At 35.2% G+C, this 19,839-nt stretch overlaps 1 protein-coding gene across 1 annotated transcript in view; it reads left to right on the top strand.

Annotated features, from left to right (window-relative positions):
- The window catches only part of LOC104853270 (transmembrane serine protease 11F), a 99,716-nt gene that overhangs the window by 42,959 nt on the left and 36,918 nt on the right, over positions 1–19,839 (top strand). Inside the window, exon 3 of the mRNA XM_010611175.2 lies at positions 3,736–3,887. Coding sequence (XP_010609477.1) covers positions 3,736–3,887 — 152 coding nt within the window. The remainder of the gene's footprint in view (positions 1–3,735; positions 3,888–19,839) is intronic.

The following is a 19,839-nucleotide window of genomic DNA, read 5'->3' as shown; positions in this document are numbered from 1 at the left end:
GAAAATTATTTCTGTTTTCAATTTTTCTGCAGCTTCATTCTCTGTTTTACTTCCCACACTATTGGTTGAGGGTATCTGGGTGGTTGTTTATCAGGCTTTTCCACCTGGTTTTCCCCAGAATTTGCCTTTGGTAAGCTGGAAGTCTGTGTTTGCACCTTGCTTAAATGTCTCCTCATTTCTATTTTTGTTGTTGGTACTGTCCTTGATTTAATTCTGGGGTTAATATTTTGATCTTCCTGATATAGCTGGTCTTTAGGTTTTGAGTCTCTTATGACTCTGAGACACTGTCATTTCATAATAACAGGAAGGACAACTGATTAGATCAATCACAACACCTTAGCCCAAGTGATACAATCAGCAACACAATAGCCTCAAGCTCAGCTTAGAAAATGACAATTTATGGTAGTTATTAGTCAATTATCTTTAACCATGTGAATTAAATCAAAATTGAGGACCAGCCTAAAATATGTTTATACTGAATGAACTCTCAATATAGCAACTTTACCCTTCAGGATGGGGAATTAGAAGGAGTTGGGGAGAGAGGGATAAATATGTAGAAGGTTAGGTAGAAGGTAAAGTTAGATGTGAGGCCACAGGACACAGGAAGATCATGCAAACTAGGAAACTATTGAAGACAAGATAAAAAGACAGAACAACCTAACAGCAATAGGGAAGCTAGAAACTGTATTCATTTTTCTTTGGAACTAATGACAGTTGAGAGAAGGAAAAGGAGAGAAGAAAAAAGGAAAGAAGAAATCCAATTTAGGGCAGGTACAGGAACAAAAAGAGAGATGACAAATGTTGGAGAGCAAAAGAGTGAGTAACAGAACAGAAAAATGAAGAGAGAAAAAATTTCAAGAGAAGAAAAAAATTGAAAATAAGAGAAAAAGAAAAAATAATTTTAAAAATAAAAATAAAGAGCCTCTGTCAGTGTATGTCTCTGCTGTCACAATAGACAATGTGGGCAGCAGTGTGTAGGTCTCAGTCAGTTAGTGTCAGCAAGCCAGCAGTGGACCCCTGAGATTCAGGCTAATTTATGGCTGCAAGGCCCAAGTTGAGCTCCCTGACCTCCTGCAGGGTTGAGCTCTGCAAGGTTCTGCTGCAAGTTCCAGCTGCCCTTCCCCTGAAGATAGTCCAGGTTCTGATAGGAAGTAGTGATTCCTCCAACTTACCACCTACCATAGTCTGGTGTGCCTTTATTGCAAAGACTCTCTTCACTTTTACAGTGGGCTTCAGTCATCATGGAGCCTGAGAGGGGCCCTCTTTCTGTTGTTCACTTCTGCTCTATCTTCTGGAGCCCAGGACAATGGCCTTTATAACTCCCTGTGCCTCTGAGCTATGGATCTGGGTACTGGTGCAGTCTAGAGGTCAGAGGCAGGAGTGGGGAGAGCACTGTTGCAGGTGCCCATGCAGCTCCACTGCAGCACAGCCTGCACTGTTTGTAAGCCTAGGACCATGGAGTTGGAGTAGTAGAACAGCTCCTCGGGGCTTCACCTTCCACTTGTCAACTGTGCTGCTCTGTTTTGTTTTTTTAAACAAAATTTTCTTTCCCAGTTAGGGTAAACACCACTTCCTTTGTATTTGTATAGTTTCTGCATACTGTTGTTGCCATTTACATTTCAAAACAAAAAAAAAATGGATATTTGGTAAAATTTACTTCAACTTCCACCTGAGACAAAACCAGCATTCTAATTATATCAGATTGCAACAGCTGGTACCCATTTTACAAATAAATATGCCTGTAACCAGGAAATACAACAGTGTCCTTTACACTGACAATGCAATTACAATGCCACACTTGGTTTTCACCTCATACATCTGATACAATTTCATTCTCATCATTTCTTACCTTTTGAAGAACTCAGGTTGCAACAATAAAATCAGCCAAAGAGAGAAATAAAGAGTGACCACAAAAATGAGTTACAATAACTCAGAATTTCCACAAAATAAATAAGAATACTCACTGCCATGCATCTTGGAAGTAGATTTTTATTTTGGATGAGAAGGAAGGCACTATACATGGGAACATTAGTAACTTTTTTTCTGAATTGTGTGGCTTCAACCTTCACAGCTGCTTTTCTTAGAACTATGTAAGCAAGCATTGGTGACAAAATTAAAATAAAATGAGTCAGATGGAAGAGGGTAAAATAGATTTTTTGCTTAGATTCCTGTTATGACAGCAAGTTGCCCTTTATTTACAACATTGACATCTACTCTGGATTTGTTCTTTTAATCTTCTTCACCTTTTACAACCACTTGCCTGGACTTCTAAATGCTTGAACCACTAGTCCTTTTCTTGTTTCAAACCTAGTCAATCACTCAGCAGTGCTCCAGGATTAGTTACTGCCTCCACCATTCCACAGCCTCAATTCAGGCCTCCGTGTCTTTCCTGGGCATCAGTATGACCTCTAACCTTCCTACCTGTCTGTCTTCTTGTCTAATCCCATCCTCCTTTACACCTGTGGCATTAATTAAAGTTGCTATCTGGATGCAATCTGATTCACTCTTCAGATGCTTCAGGGTAAATTTCCAACTCTTCTTTTTGGGTAAGGAACCTTCTTATGAGCTCATTCCAGCCACCTTACTCTGTCTTTTCCGCTTCCACTTTTGCAATGCTGAGAAAGATTTTACAACCTAGAAATAATTTGTAGGCCAAAAAGGGCAAAAATGAAAAAAAGCCTTGTTTTATTTATGTGTTTATTTCCAGTAGTAATTATTAGTAAGAAACGCTTAGTTTTACATTCCTACCTTTTTCTTTGTTCCCCTCATATGACTTTCTCTGTTCTTTTTTTTTCACCTAGTAGATCATTTTTCCTCAAAGTTTTAATAGTACTTCCTTCTTAAAAAAATTAGCTGACACAGCCCTTTAAAAATTAAATGTTATCTCCTGTACAAACTTATTATAATAGGATTCATATTTTATTTTAACTACTTTTTTCCATGTCTTTTTCCTTTTTCAAAGTGCAAGCATCCTAAAGATAAGAATATGTCTTAAAATCTTTACACCTCTTGGAAACTAGAACAGTTTCTGAAACATTATTTTGATATGATAGTTACTGTTTTAATGATTTTCCATCACTACATTTATTGAAAGTTTACCGTACATATTTATTAAATAAATGTAAAATAGACAAACTTTTATAAAACGTCTCACTTGCAAAATATCCCAGTATTGAATCCTATTTGAGGATTCAGAGAATAAACTAAATAAATGGCAAGTTTAAAGTTATATAAAGATAATCCTTTTTATTCATTAAGTTTATTGGTGCATTTTAGGTATGCAATACAATGACATTCATTATTAGGAATTTGTATGTTTACATGATATATCTTGGCTCTTAGTGTTTTTCTCATTCCCCTGCCCTCCTTTCAACCCCTGCAACCCCTCCCTCTTTAAAAAGTCTTTGTTTCCATTTTTTCCTTTTCTCATATTTATTCCTTTCCCTTCTTTCCTTTCCCCTATGCCTTTCACTTCCCCTTCCTGGAGAAACATAGTCTTAAAAGGAGGGGAGGGCAATGGGGAAAAAAAAGAATCAAGATATGTACAGGTACAAATTTCCCATGATGAATGTGATCATTGTGTGTATCTAAATAGTTCCAATAACTTAACAAAAAGACAAAAAAATCAATAAAATCAAATAAATAATTTTCATGAAAGAGCATAGCAAGTGGACATAAGTAGAATCATAGATAGGTTGTTTTTTGTTGTCTTACTATATTCTTTTTTTGTCACAGACCAGTTGAATTGTCAGAAGCTGAATATCCACGAGTTGATTATCAAAGAAGACAGCAATTTTGGGACCCTATAAGGCTTGCACTTTTTACCTTAGCAATCGTAGCAGTCATAGGAATTGCCATTGGCATTGTTACTCATTTTGTCGTTGAGGGTAAGTACCCACATCATACTTCTGTTGCCTCAGTACTCCATGACTGAGAATCTTGAAATTCTCTGTTAGCAAAATGTAACATTCACATGATACTAATGTTTTAATTACTAATCTTTTATTGATGTTTAATTATAGGTTGCTCCTACTGTGAACTCTGTGTTACATACTTGCACCCAGTAAGGCTTGAAATATACATACATTGGCAGATCCATCTAAGAAAATATGATTTACGTCCTTGAAAATAATTGTTCAAAAATGTATATGCTTACAGAAATGTGATGCCTTGAACATGGCATGATTGTGAAGCAAGGGATATTTTACCCTGGGAAGATAAATATTTTCAAATTCTAGCAAAGATAAAGTCTTTCTTTGAGTGGGATGATTACAAATCTGTTCATTCCAAAAAAATAATAAAAAGCAACCATTAAAAAAAAGAAAACATGATTTAAAAAGGAAAGAATGAAAAAAATTACCTTTAAAATAAAGATAAATGGCATCTTGTGATTTGCTTAATATATTTTTCTCAGATTCATTATATTAATGAGTTTGCTCAAGAAATGCTCAGGATATTAAAAGATTTACCTGAAAAAATGCCTATAACAGGCTAAAAATGAAGCATTTCTTTTGAAGAAAAATCAGATTGTTTTATGACCAGAGAAGATGGAAACATTGAGAATTTATTTATAATTTTATGGAAAAGTGAGCAGTCAGAACCACAAATAAGCCCATTGACAAACTAAGATTCATTTGCCCTTGCTGTGACTTGTGTGTTTATACTCACAGATGAGGTAAATCTTTACCTAAAATTTTAGAGATTCATTTCAGTGAATGGTAAACTATTCTTGGAATACCTCTGAGGAAGAAATGAAATATTGTCCAACATGTTCAGCTTACCTTCTTACCCACTTCAATAAATATCCATTTCTTAGAGTCTCATAAAATATAAAAACATAAATCAAATTGTCCTCTGAAATTTTTTCTTATTAATATTTTCTTTGATTTATAAACTAATGAAGTAGTTTTGTGCTTAAAATGTCCTGCACTACCAATCCTGCAGGTGTTTAAAGTGAGGAAATAATTTTTAAAATGGCAAAAAATTGTTTAAAAAACTGTCATAGAGATTACAATAGGCTGAATGATGCCTCATCCTCACCCAAAGATCTCCATGTTCTAGTTTTTAGAACCTGGGCATTATCTTATCCAGCAAAAGGGGCATTCTAAACACAATTAAGAATCCTGGGATTAGAATAATATTGTGAATTTTCTGGATGAGCTGTAAATATAACTACAAGGATCCTCATAGAAGAGGAAATGTGGTCAAAGGAATAAGGCAGTGTGATGACTTAAAGGAGGGATGAGGAAAATGTGGTATGGGTCCATGAGCCAAGGGACAAGGGCAGTTGCTAGAAAAGAGGAAAGAAACAGATTCCCCTGCCAAGGCTCCATAAAGAATCAGCTCTGCCAACACACTGATGTTAGCCCAATAAAACTGACTTCAGATTTTAACATTCAGGATGGGACATGAATAAATTTGTGTAGGTTTAAGCCACTGAACAGCAATAAGAGACCTATCTGAGGTAGGTACACACTCAGGATTTGAGAGAGCTATCAGTAGGCCAGCCCATGAGGATATTGAAGAGTAGCCTGAGTAGAGATAGGTGTTTAGTAAAAGAAAGAAGAAAGTAGACCTTAAAAAAGGATAAACAAATAGAAGGGGATAAGATAGAGGCATCTAAGATGATAAATTCAGTTTCAAAAGGAACATACACATTTTAATAATATAAAGAAATGAAAGAAAGCACATTGTAATAGTATAATGAGAAGAAAAATTTATTTTTAAAATATTGTTTTTAAAAATATAAATAAATCTAAGGAAAGATGAGTAGAAAAAATTCAAGATATGAAGTATTCACAATAAAATAAGTGTTTTAGTAGACACAAGTTATTAAAATTATATCAGCAAGACTGAAGTGTATTTCACAGAGTAGTCATAATTCTGAATATTTGAATAATTACAAATGATCATCTTTAACTATATCAAAATTCTGACCTATTTTCAATACTCAAATATAGATTTTAAAATAAGCAATAGTAGAATAATTCAGTAACGTAGAATAGGCTTCATTAATCAATTTCTTCCAGCCAGAGAATGAGGAATGTATCTGTGCTTGGGATTTTTACTGCTTAGAAAGAAGAGCATAAACTGTGAGAACCCCAGGGCTCCTTACCATGAAATTATGAAAAAGGGATGCACTCTAAGACTTTGCCTTGCCTTGGGTGATTTGGGGAGAGTTGAAGGAACTCATTTTCTCTGGATTAGATGCCATCAAACTGCTGGAATAATGCTGTGACTAGGTAGCTTAATAAATCTCAGCTACACGATCTGGATAAAGAGAGACTAATGCTGCAAATACACAAAGAAGCAGCTGTCACATATTGGCAAGGATACGTTTCCTTTTGTTTTGCTTTATTATGTTGTTTTGAATAATGTTCATGTCTTTGAATTCAGACATCTCATAGAATGGTCTGATTTTGTCTTGACCTAATATGGAGACAGAGTGGCTATGTCTGATGTCTATGTCTGATGTGCTAAAGAATATCCAAAATCTAGCCATTAGTACCAAATCAACTTCTGCATGGTGGGGACTTACTTTTCTATTTCTCAAGTTTTATAGTTGTGACTTGAAACATTTTTGTGCTAACTGTGTTTTAAGAAATAGTATCTATGCTACTGACTACTAAGTACTTGTCATTTTCCATTTCTCTGTAACAAAATGCATGATGCTGGCTGCTTATGAAGCTCATGGTTTAGGGGCAGAAAGACAAAAAATGGGACAGCTCCACTGGATTGCACCTGGTGAGGGTCCCCTTTGCTGGGTCACAATACAGTGAACGTCATCATATCAGGAACATGTGTGGAAGAGATCACATGATGATATAGGAAGTCAGAGAGCTTGAAGGAACCAGTCTTAACATGAGTCCTTTCTGAGGCAGTGCCCCCAATGCTATAATCACATTCCACTCAGCCTAAGTGGAGACCAAGCTTCCAACCCATAAACCCTGGAGAAACAAAAAGCACCCAGACCATGACAGTGCTTTGTAGAATTCGTATCTCTAAATTTTATCCCTCAACATGATCCAAAGACTGATATACTGCTGTGTAATTACACTCAGGATTTTTATCTGGATTCTCATTTTTTACTTTATCAAAGAAATAAAAATTTTAAAAAATGATATCTTACTAGGGCTTAAAATAAATGTGACAGCATTTAACATTTTTGAAGTTTGCTCCTACTGAAAATTGTTGCAAGAGTTGTCCACCCTGTTGTACACAATATTAATACATTTATTTTTATTATTAGCTAGGAATCCATTGTCTTAAATATTCCATAGTGTTATACCCCAAAGCCTTATGCACACTCAGAGGTGGGGCTTTTTGGAAGTAGTTTGATGTAGAATGTGTAAATGTGGATTAAGAATGTGTGATAACTAAATTATCCATGGATTGGCTTAGTGTAGTTCTGGGTGTGGATAATGAGAAGGCTTGCCCAATGTGTGGATGGCACCATCCAGTAGGCCTGTAGCCTGGATAGAATAAGAATCCCAAAGGCTCACTGCTTGCTGCTTGCTGCCTCCTTTCTGCCCTGCCATGGACTGTTTCCCCACTGTGATGCCAATCTGCTATGCTGCCCTACCTTGGTGCAAGCTAACTATGTACTGAAACCTCTACAAACTGAACTAAAATAAGCCTTTTGTCCTTTTAACTTGTAAGAATCATGTATTTTATTTCAGCAATGAAAAAGTAACTAAGACACATAGTTTACTTATCTATGCAAGCATTTATGGACGTTTATGTTGTTTCAGGTTTTAGAACTTAAAGTTATAACACTATGACTTTTCTTATGCATGTATCATGACTTTGCCTAGGGAGCATGTAGTTATAGAATTAATTGCCAAATCATTGCACATATGCTTTAAAAAAATCTTTATGGATAGGCGTGGTGGTGCATGCCTATAATTCCAGCACCCAGGAGTCTGAGGCAGGAGGATCACTGTGAGTTCAAGACCAGCCTGGGGTGCATAGTGAGTTCCAGGTCAGTCTCAATTATGTAGTGAGACCCTGCCTCAAAAAAACAAACAAAAAAAGGCTTTATGGATAATATGACACTGTTTTCTTTAATACCATATTATGACACCCTTTACTCCATATCATCTTTAAGCATTTGCTTGCCTTTTTGTATTTGCTAATTTCCTGTAGGTTATAGTGTTAATACTGTGATTTTAATTTGTATATACCCAATCTTTTTGAGGACTCATTTGTGTTTCACTTAGTCATTTGGACTTCTTGTTATTGCAAAGTGCCTGAGATTTTGGTCATTTTTATTGACTCCTCTGTCTTTGCTGAGTTTGAGTTCTTTGTGAATATATATCTATCCATCATCAGTTACATATTAAAATAGCTTCTGTTAGTAAAAAATAGGGTATATACATATGTGCACATTTAATTATAATATATTCCTAACTATATTATATATGCCTATCAGTGCATTTAATTGTAATACCTTTATAACTGCACAAGGATCTATTAAGTTTAATGAGTAAAATCACCATCAGCACCACAGTTCACAGAGATGTGGCATCATCTAGAAAAAGTCAAACATTGAATTTAAAGTTTGTCTGCTTTTTTCAGGTTACTTTAGATTTTTGTTGTTGCTTTGTTTTTCTTTTTAGTTACTAGAACTGTATACTAAATTATATATTTTCAACAAACACTTTGATGATATAGATTAATTGGGAAAATTATTTAGGATTAATTATTATATCTTTAAATGTGGTAATGGTGAATCTGCTTTACAGAGTTGCATGAAATTTTAAAGGAAATTTTTAAAGGAAAACCCAATTTTCTGAAGTTTTTTTATTTGATGTGGGACATGTTCCTTTCTCCTTCTCTAAGCTAAAGTACTCCCATGTAAAGAAGTGTCATTTCATTTATTCTTCAGAAATTTGTTGTGAAGATTAAAGTGAATGAATGATCCACTAGTATTTAGCCCAGTGCATGGGATATAGCAATCTCTCTCAAATATTTGCAATTATTAAATTGTATTTTCATAGTGGCTTTAGAGTTTAGGTTATAAAAGATGCACCTTTACCATTCAATTTTTCCATTGGTAGACAAAACAACCATATAATAAAGACTCAGTAAATAGAAGTATCATTTTTTCATTTTATGAAAGATCAATCAAGATAGGCATTATTTAGTAAAAATGTTATTACTATAATTATTATAACTAAAATAATCATTGTATCATATCTAACTTACATTTAGAGCTTCCAAGAGCATAAAGTATTAAAATCACTTTTACTTCTACATCATTCTAATGATTGTTTTTACCCAACTGGGAAAGATTAAAAATAATATTGACACTCATGTGTGATAATAAATAAAGTGCCTCTGTCATTCAGAATAAAACTTAATTTTAGTCTTTTTGCAATAGAATTTAAATTGTGAAATCTTGTCACATATTCAAAATATACATTGAAGAGTAGTTTAAGCACATACATTTAATAATGCCAATAATGTATATAGCCGTGAAAACATGGCACCTTGTGTCTGTTAGCTATCTACTCATCCACCAAGAAAGAATTAAGCTTCAATCTGAAAAGCAAAAACAATCAAAATCAAAAAATGGAACATAAACTGTTGATGTGAAATTTCATCTCTGATACATCTTTCTCAACTTATCTATCCTTTTAGGATAGAAAATAAGTGCTTCCCCCTCCCAGACCTCCTGATTGTGCCAGTCCTTGGACCCACTGTGCAGAGGCATAGCTGGTTATAAAGGGTAATTTTCTGAGCTCCCAAATTTGAACATCTTTAAAGAAAGGGTGGGGAAACCTGTGGTAGAACTGTCTGGAATTCAACCCTGCAGGAGATCGGGGAGCTCAATTTGGGCCTTGTGGCCTGAGGTCAGTCTTTTTTTTTTTCTTTTTATTGAGTTTATTGGTATAATCTAGGTATACAATACAGTTACATTCATCATTGGGATCCTGTACCTTTACATAATAGGTCTTGATTCTCATTTTCCCCTTACCCCTGCCCTCCCTTCATCCCCTCCCCCCCATTTACAAGCACTTTCTTTCCATTTTTTTCAGTTTCTCATATTTTTTTCCTCTCCCTTATTACCTTTCCCCCATCCTTCCCACTTTCCCTACACCTTTAGCCCTTTACTTCCTATTTCACATTATTAATTATCTCATTAGGATCCTGGATACTATAGTTTTTCACAGCAGAGAAACTATTTGATATTTCAGTTAAAGAAATCTCTGTATGAACATTAAAAATAGGGAATCCTAAAATAAAACTAAACAGGAAAGAAAAAGAGAAAAGGCAATGATGTAAGATTAAGATAATCTTTAATTCTGAAGATGAAAATGGTCCCTTAACACATTTAAATTGCTTCTTGCTCTTGTAGTCTTATCTTATTCTTTTTTTCATTATTTGGTGAATACTTTTTTAGTTTCTGTAATCAAACCCATGTATATATGACCTTACATATTTAGTACAATGCATTACCCCTGTACAAATAGAAAAATACAAATACATCCCAACAATGAATGTAACTGTACTGTATCCCTAAATGTACCAATAAACTCAATAAAAAAAAAAAAAGAAAAAAAAGAAAAATACAAATACAAAATAAAAATTTAAAAAATTAACATTTCTAGACCAATATGGCTGTCCATTTCTGTACAATGCCAACTCAACACAGTAAATTGGGATAACTTTTTCCAAAGTTGACAGCACCGTTAAAGTTTCCCAAAATTCAATTTATATATATATATAGAGAGAGACTAATAATACCAGTATGTTATGCATCGATAGCAGCAACAGCTTTTCCAGGTTCTGCAGTCATCTGAACAAAATTATAGACATTTAGCACATTCCATTAAACAAACAAACAAAAAAAGAAAAGAATAATATCCAGAAAACAGCAAAGTTCTGTTGCTGTTGTGGTACCTGGCACCATTTTTTTATTAGCATCTTAATCATCATCTGGAAAGAGAACATTCTAGAGTAATATCATTAAATATAGCTCCAATAAAGCACAGTCATTACTATGTATCATAAAGCAGGTACAACATATTTTACATTCACAGAGGTATGATACAGTACCATCCTACATAAATAATACTAGAATCAGTTTTGGTTTGAAATTTGTTTTGTCTGCAAATAAGATTGCTACCCCTGCTTTTTTCTGGGTGCCTGTAACATGGAGAACTGTTTTCTATCCTTTCACTTTTAGTCTATGGGCTTCTTTTTGCACTAGGTGTGTTTCTTGTATATAACATATTGTTGGATTTTGCTTCTTATTCCATTTTGCCAGTTTATTTCTCTTGATTGGTGAGTTGAGGCCATTTACATTGATGATTATAACTGATATGTATTGACTTATTATTGACATGTTATTGGCCTTTTGTTGACTCTTTTCACATTTTCACCTTCTCCTTTTAGTTTCTTGCCTTGCCTACTTGATTTGCTCTGTTGGGCCTCATGGTGTTGTTGCCTTCATTGTCTTTTTCTAGGATCTTGTTTAGAATTGCTTGTAGTGCTAGTTTGGTATTCATGTAGTTTCTCAGGTGTTCTTTGTCGTGGAAGTGTCTGATTTCCCCATCCATTGTGAAAGAAAGTTTTGCAGGATACATCAGTCTAGGTTGGAGGTTGTTCTCTTTTAGTACTTGAAATATCCCACTCGAGGCTCTTCTTGCTCCTAGGATTTTGTGTTGAAAAGTCTGCTGTGATTCTGATGGGCTTTCCTTGGCATGTGATTTGATTCTTTTCTCTTACTGCTTGTAGTATTTTATTCTTCTATTGGATTTCTGGGATCTTGATTATTATATGTCTAGGTATAGATTTTTTTTTTATTGTAGTGAGTTGGGGTCCTATATGCCTCAATTATCTGAATGTCAAATTTTTCCCCTCTGGGAAGTTTTCTGTCATTACTTCTGTGAACAGCTTTTTAAAGTCATTTTTATTTTCTCCTGCTACTTCATGGATTCCTATCAGTCTTATGTTATTCTTCTTTGCATCATCTAGGAGTTGTTGGATCGATTTCTCATGATCCCTTACTGTTTTTAAGAGACCTCTCTTTTCATGGGCACTGACTGCAATCTTATCTTCTATATCTGAGAGTCTATCTTTGCATTATTTTATTCTGTTGCCTACACTTTCAATGGATATCTGTTTGAATCTGTTTTATGTATTCCATTTCTTTCCTATGTTGGGTGTTTATTGTTTCCATTTCTTTCTTAAACTGGGCCTTCAGGGCTTCTATCATGGTCCTGAGCTCATCTATTTTTCTGTCAGTTTCTGCTCTAGAGTCTCAAATCACGACTTCCATTTTGCTCACTATCTCTATGGTTATCTGCAAAATTATTTCTGTGTTGAATTTTTCTAGAGCCTGATTGATCTGTTTTGTTACTTCCTGTGCTTTGAGTTCAGGGTGTCCTGCTGATTCACTATTCGCCTTTTCATCCTCATTTGCCCTACTGCTTGCCATTGCTGAATTGGAAGTCTGTCTTTGTATCTTGCTTAAGTGTTTTCTCATTTTTATTTTTGCTGTCGTGCTGTCCTTGGTTTAATCTCTGGGTTATCACCCAAATCTTCCTGATATAGTTGTGCCCTAGCTTCTGTGTCTCTAAAGACCCACAGACATTCTCATCTTCATAACATCAGAAAAAACAGCTCATCAAACCAATCACAATGCTTTACCCCAACTGATACAATCAGCAACACATTGAGATCAAGCACAATTTGGACACTGACCACCTGTGATAGTCACTAGTCTATCACCCTTAAATCATTTGAATTAAATTGAAATAAAGAAGCAGTCCAGAACATATCTCCAGCGAACAAAATTTCAATATAGTATATTTACTATTTAATGGCTCAGACAGAGCGAGGACGCAAGACCCCTGATCTCAGTTAGCTGATGGCTGAACCCCATGATGCTGACTGACCTCAGGCTGCAAGGCCCAGATTGAGTTCCCCAATCTTCTGAATGGTTGAAATCCACACTGTTCTACTACAGGTTTCCCATGCCCTTTCTTTAAAGATGTTCAAAGTTGGGAACTCAGAAAAATACCCTTGATGACCACCTCTGCCTCTACAGAGTGGGTCCAAAGACTGGCACAGTCATGAGGTCTGAGAGTGCGGGGTGGGGGTGGTGGAGTGGGGTAAGGGGAGTTATGGGGGTTCGGCGGCACCCATGTGGCTACTTTCCTGGCACTGGAGCAATGGTGGCTGGGGAGGGAGAAGGCATGGCTCTCCTTCCCACAGTGTATCAGGGCCTAGTCTACCTCCCAGGCATGGAAGCGATGGTGGCTCTCCAGTTTTTTACTTATCTACTCTTCTTGTCCTAACTTTGTCTAAGCTCCTGTCCTAAATGGTAAATATGCTATGTTGAGGAGTTTGTTCACTGTGAACATATTTTGGGCTGCTTCTTGACTTTAATTTAATGCACATGGTTTAAAAGCGATAGATTAATGACTACCACAAGTGGTCTATTTGTGCATTTTGATTGATCCTATTGTGTTGCTGATTGTATCAATTGGGATAAAGGATAGGGATGGATTTGATGGGATGTTTTCTCTGATATTGTGAAAATGAAAATGTCTGTGAGTCATTAGAGAATCAGAGGCTAAAAGGAAATGATATCAGGAAGATTTAATGACCCAGAGATTGAATCAAGGACAACCTAACAGCAAAAATAAAAGTGAGAAAACACTTAAACAAGACACAAAGACAGATTTCCAGTTCACCAATGGCAAAAGAATGGCAAAGGGGGATGAAAAGCTCCATAGTGAACCACCAGAACACTCAGAACTCACAGCACAGGATATAATAAAACAGATCAATCAGGCTCTAGAAAAATTCAAAAGAGATATAATTTCCCAGATAACCATAGAGGTGGTGAGCAAAATGAAAGACATGATTTGTGACTCTAGAACAGACTGACAAAAATTAGATGAGCACAGGACCATGATGGAAGCCAGGTAGGCCTGGCATAAGAAAGAAATAGAAACAATGAATGCCCAACAGATATCCAGGAGATTAAAACTCCATTGAAAGTGTATGCAACAGAATACAAATAAAAATTATTTAAAAAGCTGTTCACAGAATTAATGACACCAAACTTTACAGAGGGGAAGAATATGACAATCAGATAAGTGAGGCATATTAGGACCCCAACTAGCCATGACCAAAAAAAAATCTACACCTAGACATATAATAATCAAGATCCCAGAAACGCAACAGAAGAACAAAATATTACAAGCAGTAAGAGAAAAGAAACAAAACACATGCACAGGAGAGCCATCAGAATCACAGCAGATTTTTCAACCTAAACCCTCAGATCAAGGAGAGCCTGGAAGAGGTATTTCAAGTCCTAAAAGAAAACAACCTCCAACCTAGACTGATGTATCCTGCAAAACTGTCATTCAAAATTAATGCTGAAATAAGATACTTCCATGACAAAGAACACCTGAGAAACTTCATGAACACCAAGCCAGCACAACAAGGAATTCTAAACAATATCCTAGAAAAGGACGATGACGGTCACAACAACATGAGGCCCAACAGATCAAATCAAACAGGCAAGGCAAGAAACTAAAAGGAGAGGGGAGAAAAAGTAAAAAGAGTAAACAAAAGGACAGTAACATGATAATAATTAGTCAGAACATACCAGTTATAACCATCAGTGTCAATGGCCTCAATTCACCAATCAAGAGAAATAGACTGACAGAATGGAATAAAAAGCAGAATCCAACAATATGTTGTACACAAGAAACACACCTAGTGCAAAAAAAAAAAAAAAAGCCTGTAGACTGAAAGTGAAAGGATGGAGAATAATTTTCCACATGACAGGAGCCCAGAAAAAAACAGGGGTAGCAATCTTATTCGCAGACAAAGTACATTTCAAACCAAAATTCATTAAGAGAGACAAAGAAGGCCACTACACCTTTGTAAAGGAAACAGTTCAAGAGGAAGAGATGGCAATCATAAACACATATGCACCAAATATAAATGTCGCCAACTATTTAAAACAAATATTAAGTAACATGAAAAATCAAATAAGCCCTAATACAATTGTAGTGGAGGATTTAAATGCCTCATTAACACAAATAGACAGATCACCTAGGCAGAAAATCAACAATGAAAAACTAGAACTGAACCAAGCTTTGGAACACATGGATTTAATAGATGTCTATAGAGTGTTCCACCCCACAAATCAGAATATACATTCTTTGTATGCACATGGATCATTCTCCAAGTTAGACCACATATTGGCCCACAAAACAGGTCTGAATAAATGCAAAAGAATTGAAGTTATCCCTTGTATATTATCAGATTATAATGCAATCAAGCTGATGATCAATAGCACAAGAAACTGTAGGAACTTCACAAGCACATGGAAACTGAACAACACTCTCCTGAACAATCAATGGATTACAGAGGAAATTAAAGAAGAAATGAGACAGTTTTTACAAATAAATGAAAATGCCAAGACAACATACAGGAATTTATGGGACACAAAGAAAGCAGTTCTATGTGGAAAATTCATAGCACTGAATGCCCATACTAGGAAAACAGAGTGAGCTCAAATAAACAACCTAATGATGAATGTTAGACTCCTAGAAAAACAAGAGCAAGAAAAACACAAAGCTCGAACAAGAAAGAAAATTATAAAGATTTGAGCAGAAGTCAATGCAATGCTAATTAAGAAAATGATACAAAAAATAAATAAAAGTTGTTTTTTAAAGAATAAATTAATTTGAAAATCCCTTAGCTAATCTTATCCAAGAAAGGAAAGAAAAGGCTCAGATCCATGCAATCAGGAATGAAAAAGGTGAAGTCACAAGAGATCCAGCAGAAATCCAGAGGATCATTAATACCTACTTTGAGAACCTGTACTCCAATAAAATGGAAAACACAGAAGAAATGGACAAATTTCTAGATACTTATGAATTACCAAAGTTGAACAGAGAAGATAAAAAAACATTTTAAACACCTGAATTATAATCAGTGAAATTGAAAATGTAATTAAAACTTACCAACAAAGAAAAGCCCAGGTCCTGATAGATTCACTGCTCAATTTTACAAGACATTTAGAGAAGAACTACTGCCTTTACTCTTCAAACTTTTCAATGAAATTGAAAGGGAAGCTATACTTCCAAATTCATTCCTGGAAGCAAATATCACTTTGATTCTGAAACCGGGGAAAGATGCAACTAAAAAAGAGAACTACAGGCCAATCTTCTTAATGAATATAGTTGCAAAATTCCTCAGTAAGATACTAACAAACAGAATACAGAGGATCATCAAGAAGATCATACATCCTGACCAAGTCGCATTTATTCCAGGGATGCAAGGATGGTTCACCATACGTAAGTCAATAAATGTAATACACTATCTTAAGAAAGTCAAGGACAAAAACCACATGATCCTTTTGATAGATGCAGAACCAGCATTTGAAAAAATTCAACACCCATTCATGATAAAAACCCTGCAAAACATTGGAATAGATGGTCTATATCTCAACTTACTAAAGGCTATCTATGAAAAACCACCAACATCACATTAAATGGCCAAAAACTGAAAACCTTTACATTATAATCAGGAAAAGACAAGGATGCCCACTATCACCACTCTTCTTCAATAGAGTTCTGCAAACATTAGCCATAGACAATTAGACAAGAGAAAGAAATTAAAGCAATAAAGATAGGAAAGGAAGAATTTAAACTGTTATTATTTGCTGATGATATGATACTCTGCATTGAAGACACAAAAACTCCACCCAAAGACTTCTAGACTTAATTGACATTTTTAGCAGGGTAGCAGGATACAAGGTCAACACCCAAAAATCAATAGCCTTCTTGTACACAAATAACAAGACTCACTGAGAGAGAAATTAGGGCAACAATTCCTTTCACAATAGCATATAAAAAATGAAGTATCTAGGAATCAACCTAACAAAAAAAGCAAAAGACCTCTATACTGAAAACTTTAGCACTCTGAAAAAAAAAGATCAAATAGGATATAAGAAAATGGAAAGATATCCCCTGCTCCTAGGTAGGAAGAATCAACATAGTGAAAATATTCCTGGGTAGGAAGAATCAACATAGTGTAAACAGCTGTACTACCAAAATTGCTATACAGATTCAATGCAATGCCAATTGAAATTCCAACCCTATATTTCACAGAACTAGAAAAAAGAATCCAAAAATTCATTTGGAACCACAAGAGACTTAGAATAGCAAAAGCCATTATAGGCAACAGTCACATGGCACCAGGTGTAACAATTCCCAATTTGAAACTATACTACAAAGCCACTGTGATAAAAACAGCATGGTACTGGCAAAGAAACAGATCTGAGGATCAGTGGAACAGACTGGAAGACACAAAAACAACTCCAGATGGACTCAGCTACTTCACCTTTGACAAAGGAGCTAACCATCCCCACTGGAGGAAAGATAGCCTCTTCAATAAATGGTGTTGGAAAAACTGGATCTCAATCTGCCAAAGATTAAAACTAGACTTTTATCTCTCACCATGCACTAAATTAAAATCCAAGTGGATTAAAGATCTAAATATTAAAACAGAAACACTAAACTTGCTTGAAGATAAGTTAGGCAGAACTCTGGAAGACACTGGCATAGGAAAAGACTTTATGAACAAACCCTCAGTTGCATGGGAACTAGCAGAAATAATCAAAAACTGGGATCTCATCTTATTAAAAAGCTTCTGCACTGCAAAAGAAACCATCTAAAGAAGAAAGAGACAACCTACAATGTGGGAAAAAAATTTTACTAGCTGCTACTCAGACAAAGGACTATTATTTAGAATATATAAAGAACTCAAAACAATCAGCTCTCCCAAATATAAAGACCCAATTCAAAAATGGCCATCCAAAATGAACAGACATTTCTCAGATAATGAAGTAAAAGAAGTGAGTAAATATATGAAAAAATGTTCCACATCAATGGTTATTTGAGAGATGCAGATGAAAACTACACTGAGATTCCACCTCACCCCACAAAGTATGGCTGCTATTGGGAAATGAATCAATAACAAATGTTGGTGGACTTGTGGGGAGAAAGGAACCCTTCTCCATTGTTGGTGGAAGTGCAGACTGGTGCAACCACTATAGAAATCAATATGGAGATACCTCAAAAAGCTGAAACTAGAGGTTCCATTTGACCCAGCCATAGTTCTGCTGGGTATCTTTCCAAAACAATTAAAAGAATCATATCACAGTGACATATGCACACCTATGTTTATAGCAGCACAGTTTGTAATACCTAAAACATGGAAACAGACCATTTGCCCATCATTTGGAAACTGGAAAAGCACGATGTGGTTTTTCTATAAAATGGAATACTACTCAGCCATAAAGAATGATAATTAGATTCATTCATAGGAAAATGGATACATATTGAAGATATACTCTTAAGTGAAATAAATAAGTCACACATGTGTAAATACCAAATAGTTTCTCTGGTGTTAAAAACTATAATAATATATAAGATTCTAATGAAATTATTAACAATGTGAAATAGGAAGAAAAGGGCTAAAGGTGTAGGTAAATTTGGAAGGGTAGGGGAAAGGGAATAAAGAAAGAGAAAAAATATGAGAAAATTAACAAATGGAAACAAAGTGTTTGTAAATGGGGAGGGGAGCAGGGGGTGAAGGGAGTGCTGGGACAAGGAGGAAAAAATTTGAACCAAGGCTTGTCATGTAAAGGTACAGGATCCCAGTAATGAATGTAACTGTACTGAATACCTAGAATGTACTAATAAACTCAATAAAAAGAAAAAAATTAAAAAAGGCTTAGGGTCCATTTTGTAAACGGAAAAAAGAAGATTAAATATTTTGGTGATAATCTATTTCAGCCAAGTAAACAATATTTTAGAAGGAGAAAAATAATGTAATAATACCAGTTACTTCTATGTGGTAGGACTACATATTATTTTTATTCTCTTATAAATGCCTTTCTATTCATTCCTGAGTTTCTGATGTAGTATTTAAAGTGTTGAAAATGTTTTAAAATTAAAACATAATTAAGAGTAGAATATTCATCACAGGGTGTGATGTGTTTTGTACTGCATAAATATGGACTGTTATAATAATTATTTCTTAATTTATTACCTTTTTTGAAAGCTCAAGGTATGAGTCTCTCTTACTAATATTACATGAAATGTTTCCTCCTCTTCAAATTAAAAATGATGCGACACTTCTTTTCAAGGCACAAAATTCAACTGAAATAATATCTAGAAATCAGAGCACTTCCACAGGTAGTGTTGAAGTCTCTCTCTCACCCTGGATGTCCAGGGACTTTCCTGCTTGTAGGTGAAGTCAAAGACGGGATTTAGGAATTAAGAAGTTTGGGGGAAAGGTCATTTCAGGTGAAAGTGGTGGCAGAACCAAAATCAGTAGGTAAGAAACAACATACTAAATGTTGACAGGGGCATTTTGCCACAGTTTCAACATTAACACTCAGGGGAATGTTGAAAATATACTGAAAATGTAGAAAGGCTGTGAGACAAGAAAAATATTTGGTGAGTCATAGTAAAATTTTTGACAGTTGTCTCAGGGACAATCGAAAATGGTCATTGGAAAGGTGATGTTGACAGATTTACAATAGAAGCCACTCTGGAGGATGGATTGGAAGGAAAATTGTTTTGGAGGAAAAGATGCTAGACAGAAAGCTAGTACGTTTTGCAAGCAATAAGAGCATGAATTGGATTACTGTTAATATTGTGAAGAGGATACATTTCTTAAATATAAGAGGGCTTTTGTAAAATGTCATTTTATTTTAAATGAACATCAGCTGGATGGTTAATAAGGACCTGAATTAAAGATGCAGCCTCTGTGAATGTGGGCAGAGATTTACAT

This window comes from Fukomys damarensis, unplaced genomic scaffold (assembly GCF_012274545.1).
Source record: "Fukomys damarensis isolate Sample0158 unplaced genomic scaffold, DMR_v1.0_HiC HiC_scaffold_35, whole genome shotgun sequence".
Lineage (NCBI taxonomy): Eukaryota > Metazoa > Chordata > Mammalia > Rodentia > Bathyergidae > Fukomys > Fukomys damarensis.
The sequence above is the reverse complement of the archived record's forward strand: the minus strand, read 5'-3'. Positions and strand labels throughout refer to the sequence as shown.